The sequence below is a fragment of the Mya arenaria genome, chromosome 16 (assembly GCF_026914265.1).
Source record: "Mya arenaria isolate MELC-2E11 chromosome 16, ASM2691426v1".
Classification (NCBI taxonomy): Eukaryota; Metazoa; Mollusca; class Bivalvia; order Myida; family Myidae; genus Mya; species Mya arenaria.
Genome location: NC_069137.1, coordinates 45,996,534 through 46,015,239, shown reverse-complemented (window position 1 = coordinate 46,015,239; position 18,706 = coordinate 45,996,534). Strand labels below are relative to the sequence as shown.

The window sequence follows — 18,706 nt, the reverse complement described above, 5'->3', positions numbered from 1 at the left end:
TACCCGTTTATTTATTAGCTGAAAACGCACAGATATTAAATGACTGGTGTGTCCTAAAATATTTACAGTGATCAACAATCGTCTCATATGGTAGAAATACCGTGTTTTCTGCACCTTTCTTTCAAATCTAACACGATATCCTGTTTTCGATATTTATTCAATGAAAATAATTGTATTAATCGTGGTACTGATTTATTTGGGAGTAAGAGTGCACCTTTAAGCAATTCCTTGGCCATAACCTCATGTCACTGGGGCGATATGACTGGTTATGATACGCTGGGGTGCCGAGGATGATCTATGCCGAGGTTGGCGATGATAGGACAAAAATTCCTAGTTAGAGCGCGGGAAACACCACGTGGAGACAACTTAAAACATGTTTCAGCTAGGTTTCTGAAATTTATGTCCGAATAGCGTGTTAATTATTTCAGGAGTGTATAGCTTTCTTTTTTACTGTATATTTCAATATATTTTTTATTATAATGTAAAACAATGATCTGGCAAAGCTGTATCAGGACCTTGCCTAGGCATAATCCAGTACGCCCGTAGTTCAGTTATAAAAATAAAAGTCTAAAAGGGGTATTCAAACATGCATTTTTTACAGACAACAGTTTAGTTAAAAGGAACAATTTCATGTTTTTACGGATTTTCTTTTTACGAAACTAAGTGTGGTAAACGATTATGAGTGCTTAAACTAATATACTGACGGCTAGAAGAACCCTTTAACAAATTTTGATATAATAAATTATGCTCAAATATTATCTTTGAGATCCACGATTTTAAAAAGCGTAAGTAACGCGATTCAGCAAAAGGCTGTATCGTGATTGGTTGAATGACATTATAACATGATGCTACCAATGTTTTCAATAAAGGTTAAGTATCCATCTGCTTACTATGAGCCCTTGTGGAGTTGATATGGTGTCAGATATTTAACTTTTTCTCGTCTGTACCGACGTGGGTTCGCTCCGCACTTCAACCAGGTTTTCTTTTTAACTTTTATTTTACTTTGTTCTGCAATTTCGGTATGAAATATTAAAAATAATTATACTATATGTTTTCAGATGCAGGCAATTTCGGGAAAACTCATTTTTGGTGCCAGTCCCTTTTACTTAAAGGCCTAGTTTAAGAAATATATGGCATGATAGTCCCCTGTGCATCTCCTGCTAATTACACTAATGTAACAGTAGGGGCCAATTTCCTGTGTATTCGTTAATTGGCTCAGGGCCATTTAGGGTTCATTTCTATAATAAAACGTCCAATACTGCACAGCAGGATACTCAGATCGGAGATCTGATAAGAGGGATCAAGGCAAGTAGATTAAGATCAATACACAGAGGTTATATCCTGTACACAGATTGGGGGGGGGGGGGGGTCACTTATAGAAGGCTTAAACTAGGCCTTTAACTGAATGTTTGTGTTCCGAATGGTTGAACATGATTATATCGTTACAGAATATTAGTTTAATAGTTAAACTATAATTAATAGTTTGGAACTAAATTAAAGGAAGAGTCGTATAGGTTGACGTCTAATACAAGTATACCATCCACGGATTTCAAAATATAATCTGCATGCCCGACAGTATCATGGTACGGTAGGATACGGTTTTTATCGCAACCAGGGGAATTAACTCTAAAATGCATAATTCCGGAAGTAACTCTTCAATATAATATGCGACGTGTTTTGCTGTCAAAATTGACATTTCTGTTATTTTGAAAGAACCGACGGACTATCCAGTTTATTTTGGATGATTTTATTCTAACTCAACTTCAAAAAGATTTGGTAAACATGAAGTCATCTATTTGTAGTGTGTGACAGAATAACGAATTCAAAATATCAGTTGTCATTGATTTTATTTTTTATAGTTGATACTTTTTTAGTGTTTACACTGTATACAATTCAGGTGTTGGCAAACAGTATTGTTGCCTTTAGCAGTTTGAGAGATTGATTCAATTTATAACCTGATATAGCTGTCAGAATTGAAAGTAGAAGGGGCTTGAACGTAAATATTGTCAATAATTTAGCAGTTTTCAGGGGTAGTCCAAATTATTGTACTGGTTGAGAAGCAGTTTCCGACAGTTTTTATACGTTTTTATTGAATTATATATACGTGTTTAAGTACCTATTAAAAGTGTTCACATTTTAGATAACTACAGCTCAAGCTGCTATTGTCGATATATTTTTCACATGTGTGACGTCACATATAGTGTATCTAATAGGGGCGCAAAGAGGGTACTTACACTGTTCTGATTAGTTTGTGATGAGAAGCAGCTTCCGACAAATTGAATGCGGGGCAGATTTAAGGTGCCTATTGTGTGTTTTTATTATCTGTTTATTTAATATACTAAATATAAGACTGTAATAAGATAAATATTATTTAATTTTTCAGCATTTACGAAAAATTTAAACCCTAAAATTTATGACAGTCCATTCACACTCGAAATTAGGCAGACACTGAATATCAATGATATTTTGATTCATTTCTGATAGAAACTTGTGTTTGTATACATTTAAATGAATGTGGGTGCGAAATAAGCATGACCTCAGTGTTCACAAATATGTACACAATGATCATCGTTTGTATAAGTCAATTTAGGAAAAACCTTGTAGCTATTCATAGATATGCAAATTAGGTTCACACGCGTGCGCAATACGCTGCGCGTGCCGATGCCCCACGTGCAAGTTTGTGTACAAAATGAAAAATAAACATTAAACATTAAATAATAATAAAAGTTACTTACGTGTCTCGGAAAAAAATTCAACTTTTGATAGCCTAGTTACGATATAGTTGAATTTCAGTACATTTTTTATGAAGATCTAAAGAAAGTAGGCGAAAAGGCGATTTGTCGGAAACTGCTTTCCGTTGGAAACTGCTTCTCAACCAGTACGTTGTCAGATGTTTTTAAGATTTTTGATATAGCAAATCCTTCACGTAAAAATTGTTTTGTAACAAAAGTGGGTAGTTTTTCCAATCAGGATTCCGGGTTAAAGCATATTGCTTCAATAAAATATCATAAAAACAAAAAATATTACGAGATGTTATCATATATTAGTTCCTTACACACAAAAAAAATATCCAACAAATAATTATGAGTTTGATGTGTTTTTTTCATTTCATACTGTCAAAACATAACAATTTATGTACGTAACAGGCACAATTGTTACAATTGTAACGACTCTGAGTTCAGATTGTATGTATTTACGAAGTTTGTTGGAGATGGCCGAGTTGTTACCATTGGCATAATTACTGGGGTTAAAATTAATGGCTATAACTAAAACCCCAGCCACCGTACCACTGGCCCATATACTGTGCCATACACTGGTTCATTGGGTGGTTAATAAATGTTTTAAAAAATATTTCCATATTTTACTGTGTAAGTGATATCATAATTTTCTTTATGTCAGCCATGGGGGCCAACAGTAGCAGTTTCAGTGACCTGGCTACTAACCCTTACCTGATGAGGTTTGCCAGCAGCGAGCCGATATCTGTACATGACCCATTCTGGAATCAGCTACTCTCATATACATTCCTTATACCCATAAACAGGTGAAGTCATTATAGAAATTTGTCTTTTGTATATATACCAAGCCCAAACTCTTACTCTTTTGGCGTTTTGCTAGGTTATTTTAACAAGTTCCTATATATAATATCCATATTTTAAGCAAGCCAGGAAAATGCATCTTCGGTACCCCAGGATATTCATTACAAAATATGATATCATATGTACCAGGAATGGAAAAATGCCCCTCGGTCTGAATTACCAGTGCTGAGATTGTGTTAATGTGTTAACCACTGTAGGTAAAGTGATTCTAAGGACTTGGTGAATAGTTTGAATAAGATCTTAACCCATTTCATTGTGGGACCCCTCCAGATATGGTTCCCTGCATATGTCTGGAGACAGCTGATACATATGCCATCTGGAAACATTTATAACAATAATACCATATTTGATTATCAGGTTGTAGCTTATCAGGAATAATGAACCAATAAAGACATTTAAATTCTTCTCTTAATTCTTTCCTTTGAAATTTCTGTGTAACACATTAGGTATAGTGACATGTAATTTGTGGACAATATTTCTGTCCAAATGAAAAAAAACAGTTACTTTAATTATAACTTTTTTGTTTTTATTTCAGCTCTGATGCTAAGCTGCTAGAAGAAAGCACAGCATTGACCTGTAAGAATCTTGCCATCAACAACTGTAAGACTGGGAACTTTGGCGCCCTTGTGAGAAAGTTCCTGGTCAGATGTACGGAGTTGAAGGCCTCGGCACAATGTGAAGAGTATGTATAATTTAAAAAATGTTATATGGTTGTAATTGTACGGTGAATGATGGGATGGGCAGATGATGGAATTATGGAAAGTGTAAAACTTAAATGGGGCATAGGTCAACAAAATGTAAAAGGTCTTTCATGCATTGTATTGCCTTAACCTTATAGAAATTCAACTATGTTAAACAGATGGCTTTAATTGTTTTAGCTTGGGCCAAAAAATAAAATATTTGTTTCCAATTTTGGTATAAAAAAATATTTCTTTTTAGGTTAAGCTGTGTGTTAATGTGATTTTCACTTTTAAAACCAAAGCCATTTTGTCAATGTTTTTTGTCTTAATCATTAATATGGTCAAATGAGTAAAACATGATAATGCATTAAAATAAAAAAAACCATTTTTTTTCCGCATCTACATAATGAGCCCCTTACCTGTATGGTGCCCCTTTAATGCAAATTTCCTTATTTTTCAGCAATATCTTCACCTGGCAGACCTACAATGCCCTGTTCATTATACGCAGTGTGTGTAAATATCTCGTTGAACATCTGAGTGAAGATTTACTAATACAGCAGTTTGATGCAAAGTTACCAAAGGAGGAAGGTTGGCAGACATTTTATTATACATATTTGTTAAAAATAAATACAGTCATTGTCCTGTTTGGAATCTGTAATGTTTGTAAATCCCTGTTCTTAATTTATACAGATTTACTTATGCAGAGCTACCAAGGATCAAAGGTAAAGAAATATCAAATTTGATTAATGCAAGGCTTGCAGACTTTTAGCACTTATTCATTGGGTGTATCTTTGTGTGTGTGCGTACATGTGTGCATGTGTGCGTGCGTGTCCTTGTCCGGCCCATAACTACAAAGGTCTTTGAGGTATTGACTTCAAACTTCATATATATATACAAGTATATCCTATTAAGGAAAAAAGCAGCACACAGAAATTTTTACAGTAAAACTGCGATCGCTCGAGGTTGCCGGGGACCGAGCCTAAACTTCAAGGGAACCGATGTTTTGAACGACCCGATTTTCAATTCTCCAGTCTGTAATAAAATACATTTCTGTTTTTTTTTAAGTTTGAAGTCGTCTGTTTACTAAGAAACCGATTATGTGTTGCGTTGTGGAAATTGCTCATATGTTCAAAAGCTGTCGTATACAATGTGTATACTAAATATAAAATGTAAAAGAAATATCAATAAATGAATCAATAGAATGTTTTATTTTTACAAAACTGCCATATTGCAAAGCAAAGTGACAAGAAGGAATTCTTTTCAGAGATTCCGATGTTGGTTTGGTATGGTAGTGTTTATTCATATTTTTATTACAAATTTACACTTCTCACAATTAACTTCTCGTCATTAACTTCTCATAATTACCTTCTAAAATGCCCATATCAACTAATATCCGTCATTCGTTAACAGTGTTAAACGGTTTTTTACACCTTACCAATTGTCTTTCAACTTCCATTGCAATTTTAACAATTTGCGAAAATTTAAATACCTAGCAATTGTTTGTAATTTTGGAACACACGTTTGGGAAAAAGTGTGAAATTATTACCTCGAGGGAGCCATAAGGTTTTGTGCATGATTTGTGTACGTGGGACCGAGTAAATTGCTCGACTCCTCGACATAATTAGGTTTCGATGCAGCGTAGTTATATTTTATATGGAAATGGAAGGAAAAAAATTCGAGACCAAGCTCCGACCTCGAGGGAACGCCGGTTCTCAAACGACCGCTTGTTCGAACGAATGGGATATTTTTTTGAGTTTTAGCCCTTTTTTCATTTTAATTATTTATTTTTTGTCTTGATCATAACTCCAAATTCTTTTGAGGAGTTGAGTTTAAACTATGTCCTCAGATAGATCATATTGAGGAGAAGTTCAATGCACAGGAACTATAAGGCTAAAAAATGGTTTGGTTAGGGTTACATCCTTTTCAAAAACAGGTAGGGTATGTCTAAAAATCTTACAGTAATTTATTCTCACCCATGCTGTAAATAGAATAACCTGACCAGTTTGAACAATTAATTGCTAAGGACAAAATTAGTTCCAAAATAAAATAACTCTTAAGTAAAATTGAAACATGGTTGTATAATCCAATGTACTACTTTGACCACCTCTATCAAACATCCTCTGACAACTGACAAGGTGAAGCTTGGCTCCAATTTACATCTTGTTAATTGGTTGCTGATGTGCCATTTATTCAGACTAACATCAATTTCTACCATTGCAAGTTAGTTTTTCGTGAGGGATTTTTTTTTGTGCTGCGTTCACTTTGCCCCAAAATATGGCCCTATGTAAATTGTTATTGATATGTATTTCAGGTCAGACTGCAGACGTAGATGACGCTACACCAATGGGTGAACAGTTGATGACGGCGTTGGTAGAGTTGTTGGTTGATGTTCCAGTCCTGTGAGTCATGTTAAACACAAGTTTAAAGTAGTATTGTTTGTCTGAGCTGTTTGGTCGTTTACTGTCTGTTAGGCTTTGACCTTGTGCCTCTGTGTTTTCTTGTACATCTTGTTTAGTATATGCATTTACATATGCTCTTTTCTTATGTCAGGAGTTTTACATAATTATGCTTTATTCTTCTTCCAGTAATTTTAGATACGCTCTTTTCTTATTCCAGTACTTTTACATATGCTCTATTGATATTCCAGGAATTCTACATGTGCTCTTTTATTGTTTCAGGATTTTTACATATTCTCTATTCTTCCAGTAATTTTACGTATGCTTTATTCTTCTTCAAGTCATGTTACATATCCTCTGTTCTTCTTCAAAGAATTTTACATATGCTGTATTCTTATTCCAGGAATTTTCATATGCTGTATTCTTATTCCAGGAATTTTACATATGCCTTTTTCTTCTTCCAGTAACTTTACATATGCTCTACACCTGGAGGCCCTGAATGCACTTCTGGTCCTACTCTCGGTACAGATGTTCCAGCCGATGCCAGCCAGCAAATTCGCAGTTTATAAATACATGATGGAAGGAAAATGGTATCTAAATACAAAACCAAACAATAAATGTTTAAAAACTATTTTTAAGTCTTTGGCTTTGTAATGTTTTTCACAGAAAAAAGGATAACAAAAATCAGAGCCACTCTATTTACGGAAATTAAGGTAATTGTTAGTTAACTTTCAAATGATTGCTCATTTTACACTTCAGGACAACATATCTACATGTTTTAATTCAATTTAGTCTATGGCTAAAAACATTCACTAGCTAATCCAGCGGGGGATCATCCAAGTTTACCTTTTTATTCCAATACAGGAGAAAACACTAATAAAATAAGCCTATAATGCACCAATATGGGTTAGAAATTGGTTAAATGTGCGCAAGTCAAAAGGTTACTCCCCCTTTTAACATAAAATCCTGCAACAGCCCCTGGTTAATGGTTATTAGCAGATTTAAATAGTTGTTATCTTGGAATGTTTGCAGGGCGGAGTTTTGCAATAGTTGGTAATGGTGTAACCGCTGTTTGACAATTACCTTGTAAAAAAATACTGTTTTTTTAACAATGAAACATTACTTTATTTTGCACAATTTTGACAAGGCATTTTGGTTTCATTGACTTAACTTGACCAATATTTGTATGAAAAACTACAGAAAACGAGTCCAGTAGTCGAAAATTTGAACATATAACCTAAAAGATAAAAAAATTGTACTTTTTTATTGGAACGAAAAGACAATTTAAATGTTTTTGCATCTTTATTGTTATGATGTATAACAATAGTGGTATGTTTGTTATGCTCATGGCTCTCTGGAGAGGGCGACTTGGACAAACTGGTTGCCTAAAATTCCCAGACATCGCCCATTTGTATCATCAAAGCGACATTGACTCCGTCATCAATTTTAGCACCCTGTAAATCTGTCAGTCAGCGAGTATTTGGCCACTGTCCCATCGGTCAAAACATCGTTATTAGTAATTCATAATTGGTAATCTCCTAATCAGTATTTTGTACATCGGGACATCAAAATGTTTCTGATTCCTTCTTGTATGAAGTCCTTAGAATTGTACAGCTCTGACGTTAAACTGTGAAATTGACTACGCAGATTTATTTGACCCTATACTTTTCAACATGTTCATCTAAAATTGCGACTTCTGTTGTGTGGGTGTGTAAGCGATATCTCTCATATCTCTACAATGTGCTGAATGATATGAATGAACATATTTCAGCTACTATTAGCGATCATGAGATGTGTAATAAATAGACCGATTGCTCAGAACTTTAGTAAGGCCTAAGAAACATCAACATTTGGTTTCAATTAACCCTTCCCTAACTATGAACCCAGATCATACCGTTTTTATAGTCAGTTGGTAATTTTTTTATTCAGAATATTTCTTTATCACCATTCTAAAAATATGATAATAACGTTCCTATATAAACTTTAGGAAAAATAGAAGCCTACCTACCCTACCTGTTTTTGAAATGGATGTTTTGCCTATGTTACTGGTACCAACTTTTTATCATTATTATGCCCCCTTTCGAAGAAGAGAGGTATATTGCTTTGCACATAACAGGCATGTCGGTATGTCGGTCGGTCGGTCGGTCGGTCCGTCGGTAGACCAAAGCTTGTCCGAGTGATAACTCAACAATTCCTGGACATATGGTCATCAAACTTGACATGAAGGTTGGGCCTGACCAGTAGAAGACCCCTATTGATTTTAGGGCTCATCAGGTCAAAGGTCAAGGTCACAGTGATCTTTAATGGTAAAATAATTTTAAAGCTTGTCCGAGTGATAACTCAACAATGCCTAGACCTATGGTCATCAAACTTGATATGGAAGTTGGGCCGGACCATTAGATGACCCCTATTGTTTTTGGGGGTCATCGGACCAAAGGTCAAGGTCACAGTGACCTTGAATGGTAAAAGGATGTCTGAGTGATAACTCGACAATGCCTGCACCCTTGGCCCTCATTCTTGACTTGGAGGTTGGGCCTGACCAGTAGATGAACCCTATTGTTTTTGGGGGTCATCAGGCCAAAGGTCAAGGTCACAGTAACCTTGAATGTTAACAGGTTGTCCATGTGATAACTCGACAATGCCTACACCCATGGCCCTCAAACTTGACTTGGAGGTTGGGCCTGACCAGCAGATGACCCCTATTGTTTTTGGGGGTCATCGGGCCAAAGGTCAAGGTCACAGTGACCTTGAATGGTAAAAGATTGTCCGTGTCATTACTCGACAATGCCTGCACCTATGGCCCTCAAACTTGACTAGGAGGTTGGGCCTGACCAGTAGATGACCCCTATTATTTTTGGGGGTCATCGGGCCAAAGGTCAAGGTCACAGTGACCTTGCATGGTAAAAGGTTGTCTGAGTGATAACTCGACAATGCCTGCACCCACGGCCATCAAACTTGAATTGGAGGTTGGGCCTGACCAGTAGATGGCCCCTATTGATTTTAGGGGTCATTGGGCCAAAGGTCAAGGTAACAGTGACTTTGAACGATAAAAGGTTGACCGAGCGATAACTCAACAATTCCTGCGCCAATGGCCCTCAAACTTGACTTGGAGGTTGGGCCTGACCAGTAGATGACCCCTATTGATTTAAGGGGTCAGAGGTCAAGGTCACAGTGACCTTGAAAGCAAACTTGACAATTCCTGGACCTATGGTCATCAAACTTGACATGAAGGTTGGGCCTGACCAGTAGATGACCCCTCTTGACTTTGGGGGGTCATCAGGTCAAGGTCAAGGTCACAGTAACCTTTAACACAAAAAGTTATCAAATCTTCTCCCAGTGATATCTCAACAATGCCTGAATCTATGATCATCAAACTTGACATGTAAGTTGGGCCTGACCAGGAGATGACCCTTATTGATTTTAGGAGTCATTGGGTCAATGGTCAGGTTCACAGTGACCTTGAATGCGAAAATGTTTCAAGTGATAATTGGACAATGCCTGCACCCATGGCCCTCAAACTTGACTTGGAGTTGTGTCTGACCTGTAGATGACCCCTTATGATTTAAGGGGTCATTGGATCAAAGGTCAAGGTTACAGTGACCTTGAACGAAAAATGCTTGTCTGTGTGATAACTTCTCAATGCCTGCACCCATGGCCCTCAAACTTGACTTGGAGTTGTGTCTGACCTGTAGATGACCCCTTATGATTTAAGGGGTCATTGGATCAAAGGTCAAGGTTACAGTGACCTTGAATGAAAAATTCTTGTCTGTGTGATAACTTGTCAATGCCTGCACCCATGGCCCTCAAACTTAACATTTAGATTTTTGGTGACCAGCTGATGACTACTATGGATTTTGAGGTCATAGAGTCAAAGGTCATGGTCATAACACACTCTATCCTCAAACTTTGAATGGTCATAATCTTAAAACTGCCTCAACGGCATACAATGTTAGCGACAAATCAGCTGTCATTTCGGTCCATGCATATTTCATTCAATTGTCCATATAATCCTGACAACATGGCGCTCAGGGGGGGCATAATGTTTGACAAACATCTCTTGTTATTGAAAGCTATTAAATCTTTACTGCTCTGTAAGTTTAATGGATAAACTTGAGCACTTTCTTTCATTATGTTATATATCATTGTATAAAGTTTTATTAAATTTATTCCATCTAGAAAATTTGAAGATATACTCCGGACAAGAAAAGGTTACAAAGAGCAATTATTCTGTGATAAGCTGAAATAGAGTTATGGTTCTTGTACTGTGAATTTCCTCTTATCGTTCTTAGCCATAGTATGAACGTTAAAACCCATCGAGTAATTTACAAGTTATGCTCCGGACAAAAGAAAGTAAACGGAATTGCAAAGACATTATTTGTAACATGTTTTGAGACAGATGTTTCACCTATACTTGTTTTTTTCATCCTCAGCACCCCAGCGTAACCTATATGATACCCTAGGCAAAACAGCTGTAAAAATCTCGTACTCATGAATATTTAATAAGGTGAAATCCAGCCGCTTGATTGATGAGACATGCGGTGCGGATATGACTTAGAAGTTATGGATGTAATCTCTGTTCGAAATAATCTAATGATAACATGGCTTACAAATCGTTTTAGATAATAAATCTTTTTTGTTATCGGCTATTTCATTAGTTGGAAAATGCTTATGAATATTCAAGATTTACGAAGTTTCCTTCGCTGAATTGCCCAGGGTATCATATAGGTTATGATAAGCTGGAGTGCCGAGAATGGTTTTATTAAAATATATGAGACCAACATCAACTATTTGACATTTAAAACTTTATAACAACTATGCTGTTAATAATTTTGTTAACTTAAACAATGTCTGACACAATCAGACCTATATCTCACTGAAACTGCAATTATTATCTATGTTCTCTTTTAGTTCGATCCATGCCTGTCTGCTGGTGAAAGCTCTTATTCGGAACTATGTCAACCAGGAGAAATGTCCGGCTGAACTATACAAAAACACAACGGATTCCGTCGGAGCAATTGCAAACATGACTGCTTCCTTAGCATGTAAGTGAACAGGGTGTATTTTTACTTGTGAAGGCTCTTATTCGAAACTATGTCAACCAGGAGAAATGTCCCGCTGAACTATACAAAAACACAACAGATTCCGTTGGAGCAATCGCAAACATGACTGCTTCCTTAGCATGTAAGTGATCAGGGCCAGTATTTAATATTGATCTTATCCTTATCCTTAGACATGCCTCAGTGATTCCATTCAGCTTATTGGTCTGACAGCTAAATATACAGGCCTATCAAAACACTTAGTTTCTAATCTCAATTTTAAGTTCAAAGAAAATGGCCCCAGGGGGTTTATATCACTGACATGGCATCATGAATGTATAACATTGGAAATGTGTGCCCTATATAGCAACGTTTTGTGTATTTAGCGCTATTAAACATGGAATGACTATTTCTTATATATATAGAATATCGCATTCATGGTCTTTCCATATGAAAGTTATTAAACTGGTTTATTAGCCAATATGTTTTACAAAGGAAAATTCATTTAATATTCTTTCAGTTCTTATGTGCTTTTGTCATTGATCACACATTATTTTTTCTTTTTGGCGCATAAAACCATTTCATGTATTCATTGTCTCCAGAATAGAAATATATACAGATGCTAGCTTTAAACTATGAACTGTTGAAATTTTCCCAATGACAAGATGCTTATTTATTATATGCTTTCCTGTGATTTATATAGATTTATCTGTGAAATAAAAATGATATTACACTGTTTCAAGCAGTGAAATGTCAATTATATATTTTTCATTGTTTTGAAATTACAGCCCACTCTCACTTTCAAATTAATTGACGAAAGAGGTTTGACACAATTTCAACAACGTCATTTAAGTTGAACTTGCATATAATTAATCACGCTTTAATTAAACACTACAATTAAATGTCATTTTATATCCTTTTTGGGCATTTTGAGAATAAAAATAAAAACTGTGTGTTTAAGCATAAAATCTTAAAGGGACTGTACACCAGATTGGCACCACAAAAGTTTTTTTCTGTAACGAATCTCAGGACAATTATCTAATAGAATGTGTTATGCTTTGATATTATAATTGTAAAAAAAGTACCAAAATGTAAAAAAAAAATTGTGACAGAGACCGGGTTCGAATCCGTGTCGCCAAAAAGCAAAATTGCAGTCCAGCGTCTTATCCACTGAGCAACGACGGCTTACTCTAATTGGGTGACATAATTAAGCTCTACACCTACCTCTGTAATATCACGTGATAACACCGACTAGCCAATCATGCATAAGGAATTATTTCTACCTGGTAGACATACCCAGTAATCTTTTTTAATGGAAAAATACAAAATAACTGCTAAACTTAAATTAATTGTAAACTATGTGGTACTTCAGTTAGTAAGTTTCAATGCATTGTACACATTGATGCCAAGTTTATGTCAGTTTTCGACAATTTTCTTTTTTTTCCCGCTATTTTATCATACGGAGTAAAGCCCCTTTAATATATTTCACCTCATGAACACCAAAAGTAAATATTTCACTTATGGTTGTGCCTCTCGTGGAACATAGCTTAAGAGCACTCGGGGAAATATATTCTGATCTTACATTGAAACAAACAATTATTTTCTATTTATGTGCTGCAGCTATATAAAACACTATTTTCTTTATTTTATTTCTTAAAATGCATTCACATCAACCATTCAAATGTCTTCTTACAGCCAGCCTTTGGTCAGTTGTCACTCTTGGAATGGGTTCGACCAATGAAAAGAAAGAGGAAGAGTTTAATGAAACCCTGCTAGCCAATCAGAGCCTACTATTCCTGATGGTATTGACCAATCACTGTACCAGTGACATGGCACTCAATAATCCATACAGACAAGCTCTATTTCAGTTCACAAACTCACAAGGTCAGTCGAGCGAGATTCTTTTGGTTAAACTAAATCTATTTTTACAACGATTGTTAAGAAACTTACTTAAAATAAGTCACTCTTGTTGGCACAATGTTGCGCAAGAGTGTGGTATTGCATTGTGGGGGAAACCAGAGAACCTTGAGAAAACTGACTGGTCCAGCTTTTATGACCACCAACCCAACTCACATGCCCCAAGGCCGGGAATCGAACCTGGGCAACCAGAGCAATTCTTTTATAGAGGGCTCGGCTAAAACAAAAAATAAGAGATTAGTCTTGTACTCAACATTCAATTTTGTGCAATAAACAATTTTTTAAAGATTCTTAAATGTAACAGGTTTAAGAACACTTGCACCAATGTTCCTCTATTCTAATTTGAAGAATGTATTTAATGGTATAAGTGAAATGTTTAAATATTTCTTTGTTTGTTGTGCAGACGATGGTCCTGAATATCTTAATGGTTAGTAACGTGGGTTAAATATGGAATATTGGGCCACTGAATGAATAAATAGTTTGTGAGAGGTTTTCATGACCAGTTCACAAAAAATACTGATGACCCTTAATTTAAAAAAAAGTATCTTCGGTTTTTCATTACCGAATAGAGGGATAAGGGAGTAATAAAAAAAAATTAAAAAAATTAATGCCTACCTACCCCCACCTGGGTAAGGAAACACCAAACAAACTATTTAGTTACTGTGGCCTAGATTCCATTTTCTTGGTTGGATTCGGTATTGTTTCAATTTCAGTTATAATACTCATATATTCAATAAAATTGTATGAATATTTGTATAAAAGAAATTGGGCCGATTGTTCAGAACTTTGTTAAAGTAAATAACTTTATTGACGTCATCGTTGTTAAATTTCAAATCAATATTGCTCTGGAAGGTTAACACTTATGATCTGCAGTATTCCTAACAAGAGAGACAAGTGTTTCAGCTGTATTTGCATTATTTACCAGTAAATATATGACCACATCAACAAATATTTTACCTTTAAAAGTTAACAATGATATCATTAATCAGGTTGTTAACTTTAACAAAGTTCTGAGCAATCGGGCCATGGTTTACATGTAACTCAGACTTGAAGACTGTTTGTTAACAGTCAATAACTTGGCTACAGTATTTTATTTAGAACAAGTATGGTCTAACAAAAGACCAAACCCATATGTATCTTAATATCCCATATAAAAAACACAAATATAAATCATATTTAAATTTGTACTCTTATTTAGATGCCAACAGAGGTTAGTCTTTATTTTGCTTTCCCTATTTTTTCCTGGTCTTTGAAGCCATTGTTAAGTTCCAATGCTTTTAGACCCTGTGAACACTTTATCTGGGATTTGATTGAGGATTAAAGTGCTGTTTTTTTACAAGTACGGTAATAAGTATGGTTTATTTCAGTGCACACATCAACTGCTTATAACCAAACTTTATTGTAGGTAATAGGCAGTAGATTAATATGAAAATTCAGGTTAAAACTCTTTAAAGTGACACTCTTATTCAAAATCAATTACATACACATGTATATAACAAACATAAATTTTCACTGATAAACCTTTAACTACTTACTAAATAATGCATTTATGGTAAATATTTAATATTTGACAGGAAAAATTTGCCGAACATGACAGGCCCATCTCCGCGATTCCTTGTAGCTGCCTTTCCCATCACAGTTTCTTTTCCATATCAAGCTTTATTGATTATGCGTATAGTTGAAACCTGTTAGCTCAATATCCAAAATTCTTTGAGCCCTGCAAATATCGAGCTCCAGGAATGCTTACAAAGAGTAAAACAAAATCCGTCCTTTACCTTCAGTTGGAGCCAACGAGGAAATCGAGCTAAGCGATATCGAGCCAACAGGTTTCGACTAAACTTATAACGCCCTCTGTCATTTCATGCACTTGGTTTGTAAGTTTACCATCCTGGGTTATGGAAAAATATTTCTTTATAATTTTCAATAATGTGGAATATGATGATCTTACATGTGTATTACGCATAGCAATTTCATGAGAAAGTTATAATTGTCAAGTTCAATTTGATTATATCAAGGAATGTGTTTTTAAGTTTTACATAACTTTCTATCTCTCATTTGCTTAGACCTCTATTCTATATTTTGATGATAATGCTAATGGATAGGACTAGTAAGCAATATTTTTTAGAGCTTAATCTCTAATTTTGTCAATTGATGAACAGAAAATGGTCAAGAATGTATTTACTGAGGTGTTAAAACAAAATTATTATTATTTCTTCTTGTCATCATTTTAAAGCAGTCATCATTTTTATTTGCTCTATTCCTTTCAGAGCAGTCAACAGTTTTTGCTTTCATTATTTCAAAGCAGTCATCATTTTTCAGAGCAGTTAGTAGTTTTTGATCCCTCATTATTTCAGAGCAGTCAACACTTCCCCCCTCTAATTATTTCAGAGCAGCAAACATTTTTCTCTCATCATTTCAGAGCAGTCAACATTTTTCTCTCATAATTTCAGAACAGTCAACATTTTTATGCCCCCACAAAGTGGCGGCATATAGGGTTGCCCTTGTCCGTACGTACGTCTGTCTGTCTGTCTGTCCGTACGTACGTACGTACGTCCCGAAGATTGTTTCCGATCTAATTCTTGAAAACCGTTTGTCCAACCCTCACCAAACTTTAAACACATGTTTGTGACCATAATATCTTGATCAAGTTCGATAGTCATGGAAATCGCTTTAGTCATTTAGGAGTTACGGCCCTTTTTTGCCAAAAATACTTCAAAAATATATGTTTCCAATCTAATTCTTGAAAAGTATGTGTCCAATCCTCACCAAACTTTACATACATGATTGTGACCATAATATCTTGATCAAGTTCGATAGCCATGGAAATCGCTTTTGTCATTTAGGAGTTACGGCCCTTTATTTGCAAAAAAAGACTTGAAAAATACGTCCCGAAGATTGTTTCCGATCTAATTCTTGAAAACTGTTTGTCCAATCCTCACCAAACTTTAAACACATGTTTGTGACCATAATATCTTGATCAAGTTCGATAGTCATGGAAATCGCTTTAGTCATTTAGGAGGTACGGCCCTTTTTTGCCAAAAATACTTCAAAAATCATTATGGCTTATTTTCTGTGACAAAAAACCGAAGTGGGGGCATCCGTGTCCTATGGACACATTTCTAGTTTTCTAATTGTTTCAGACCAGTCCACATTTTTTTTACAGCAGTCAACATTTTTTGATCATATCAGAGCAGTCAACATTTTTCTCTCATCATTTCAGATCAGTCAACATTTTTTGAGAGCAGTCAACATTTTTCTCTCATCATTTCAGAACAGTCAACAATTTCTCCTCTCATCATTTACAGCTGTCAACATTCGCCCCCCACACCCACCCCCCTCATTATTTCAGAGCAGTCAACAGTTTTTGCTGTTATCAATTCAAAGCTGAAAACATTTTCTCCCTTATCATTTCAGAGCAGTAAATAGATTGTTCTCTCACCATTTCAGAACATTGAACAATTTTTTTCTTTCATCCATTTAGAGCAGTCAAAATATCCCCCATCTCATTATTTCTGGGCAATCAACAGATTTTGTTCTTATCATTTTGAAGCTGACAACGTTTTCTTTCATTTCATTTCAGAGCTGTCAAAAGTTTTTGCTCTCATCATTTCAGAGCAGTCAACATTTTCCCACTCTCATTATTTCAGAGCAGTCAACAGCTCCAACCACAGCCCATGCAACTTTCAAGACAGACTTCACAGAGCTCTATAAAACCCTGTGCTCCACATTACGAGATGACCAAACCACACTGCTCCTCTACCTGTTGATCCACAGAAATCCAAACATGAAGGCCTTTATTCTGTCGCGGACAAATATTGACCAACTGGTAAATATCAGTACTATTGACTTGTAATGTTTTATCTAAGCTTTGGTTTCCATTTGAACAGCGCTGTGTAACTTTTGTAACTTGTACACTCCTGGATCTTTTTACCAGTTATAGGGAAGATACCCTAGCCCTTTTTGTGGGGTGAAAACCATTTTTTTTCAGTTTTGTGGGAAAACTCTCAGAGTAATTTTTCAAACAATTTGGACATTATATAGTTTTACAAAAAGGGGCAAACTATCAACAAAGCAGTAAATATATCTGTTCATTAAATGAATCCTGAGATGTCATCAAATACAAAAACAGGCTCTGGCCTTCTTTTGTTACTTCCCTTTGTAATGTAAATACTATTTATTTCCCTTATTTTAGGTAATGCCATTGTTGAAGATCCTCTACTATGCAAAAGAAAAGAATTCCCACCACATTAACATGGAATAAATTATTTTGTTACTTCCCTTTGTGATATATAAATACCAGTTATTTCCCTTATTTCAGGTGATGCCATTGTTGAAGATTCTCTACTATGCACAAGAAAAGAATTCTCACCACATTTACATGGCGTTAATTATTTTGTTGGTTCTGTCAGAAGATGATGTCTTTAACAAGGCTGTACATGAGATTGTAAGTATAGTTTGGAGCTGTTGTAACAAATCAATTGTATAACAAAAACCTAAGATTGATGGTTGTCCTTGTGGCATGGTAGTATAAGTATATTTTATGTGTTCCTGGTACAAATGGGCAATTCTGACCCAAGGACATGTGCAAAAGACCATAACAAGGCTTGCTGGATTTTCCCATATGAACTGAAATTTCTTCTTTATTTCATACCATTAAAATTTTGAAGCACCATGAATGTTAATTTCAAATTTGATGTTTAATACCAAGTTTTTAGACATGTGACCAAAATGTGTGTTTGTTACTGATAACAGTATGCCTTATGATTTAAAAACAATGTTGACTTTCTCATGTAAAATTGTGTAAACAAGTGTTATTAGGGTTATGGTATAATAGCTTCTTGCCATAGGCCTAAAAAATTTGGTTAGGGTTATCCGACCCTACCTACGAAAAAGGCGCCGACCCTACCAATTTTATGGTCATTTTTTTTTTTACTTTTCAATATGTAGTTTAAAACCTTGAATGCTTTATACAGAAGATTACCTAAACACCATTCTCCATTGATGAAAATGACATTCTTATATAAAAAATAAAAATAAAATAAAAAGGCTACCTACTCTGCCTATTTTTGAAAAGGATGAAA

General features: G+C 35.3%; 2 protein-coding genes across 3 annotated transcripts in view; one reads left to right on the top strand and one right to left on the bottom strand.

The window, feature by feature from the left end:
• Positions 1–18,706, bottom strand: part of LOC128221230 (uncharacterized) — a 216,947-nt gene that overhangs the window by 152,049 nt on the left and 46,192 nt on the right. The window lies entirely within an intron of this gene.
• Positions 1,642–18,706, top strand: part of LOC128221227 (dymeclin-like) — a 31,665-nt gene continuing 14,600 nt past the window's right edge. The window contains exons 1-11 of one of the 2 annotated variants that reach the window (XM_052929743.1): positions 1,642–1,776; positions 3,400–3,541; positions 4,132–4,278; positions 4,737–4,864; positions 6,588–6,675; positions 7,137–7,262; positions 11,581–11,714; positions 13,404–13,592; positions 14,029–14,052; positions 17,273–17,451; positions 17,944–18,069. In XM_052929743.1, coding sequence (XP_052785703.1) covers positions 3,402–3,541; positions 4,132–4,278; positions 4,737–4,864; positions 6,588–6,675; positions 7,137–7,262; positions 11,581–11,714; positions 13,404–13,592; positions 14,029–14,052; positions 17,273–17,451; positions 17,944–18,069 — 1,281 coding nt within the window. In that variant the 5' untranslated portion in view covers positions 1,642–1,776; positions 3,400–3,401. The remainder of the gene's footprint in view (positions 1,777–3,399; positions 3,542–4,131; positions 4,279–4,736; positions 4,865–6,587; positions 6,676–7,136; positions 7,263–11,580; positions 11,715–13,403; positions 13,593–14,028; positions 14,053–17,272; positions 17,452–17,943; positions 18,070–18,706) is intronic. The other variant, XM_052929744.1, reaches the window with a different exon arrangement.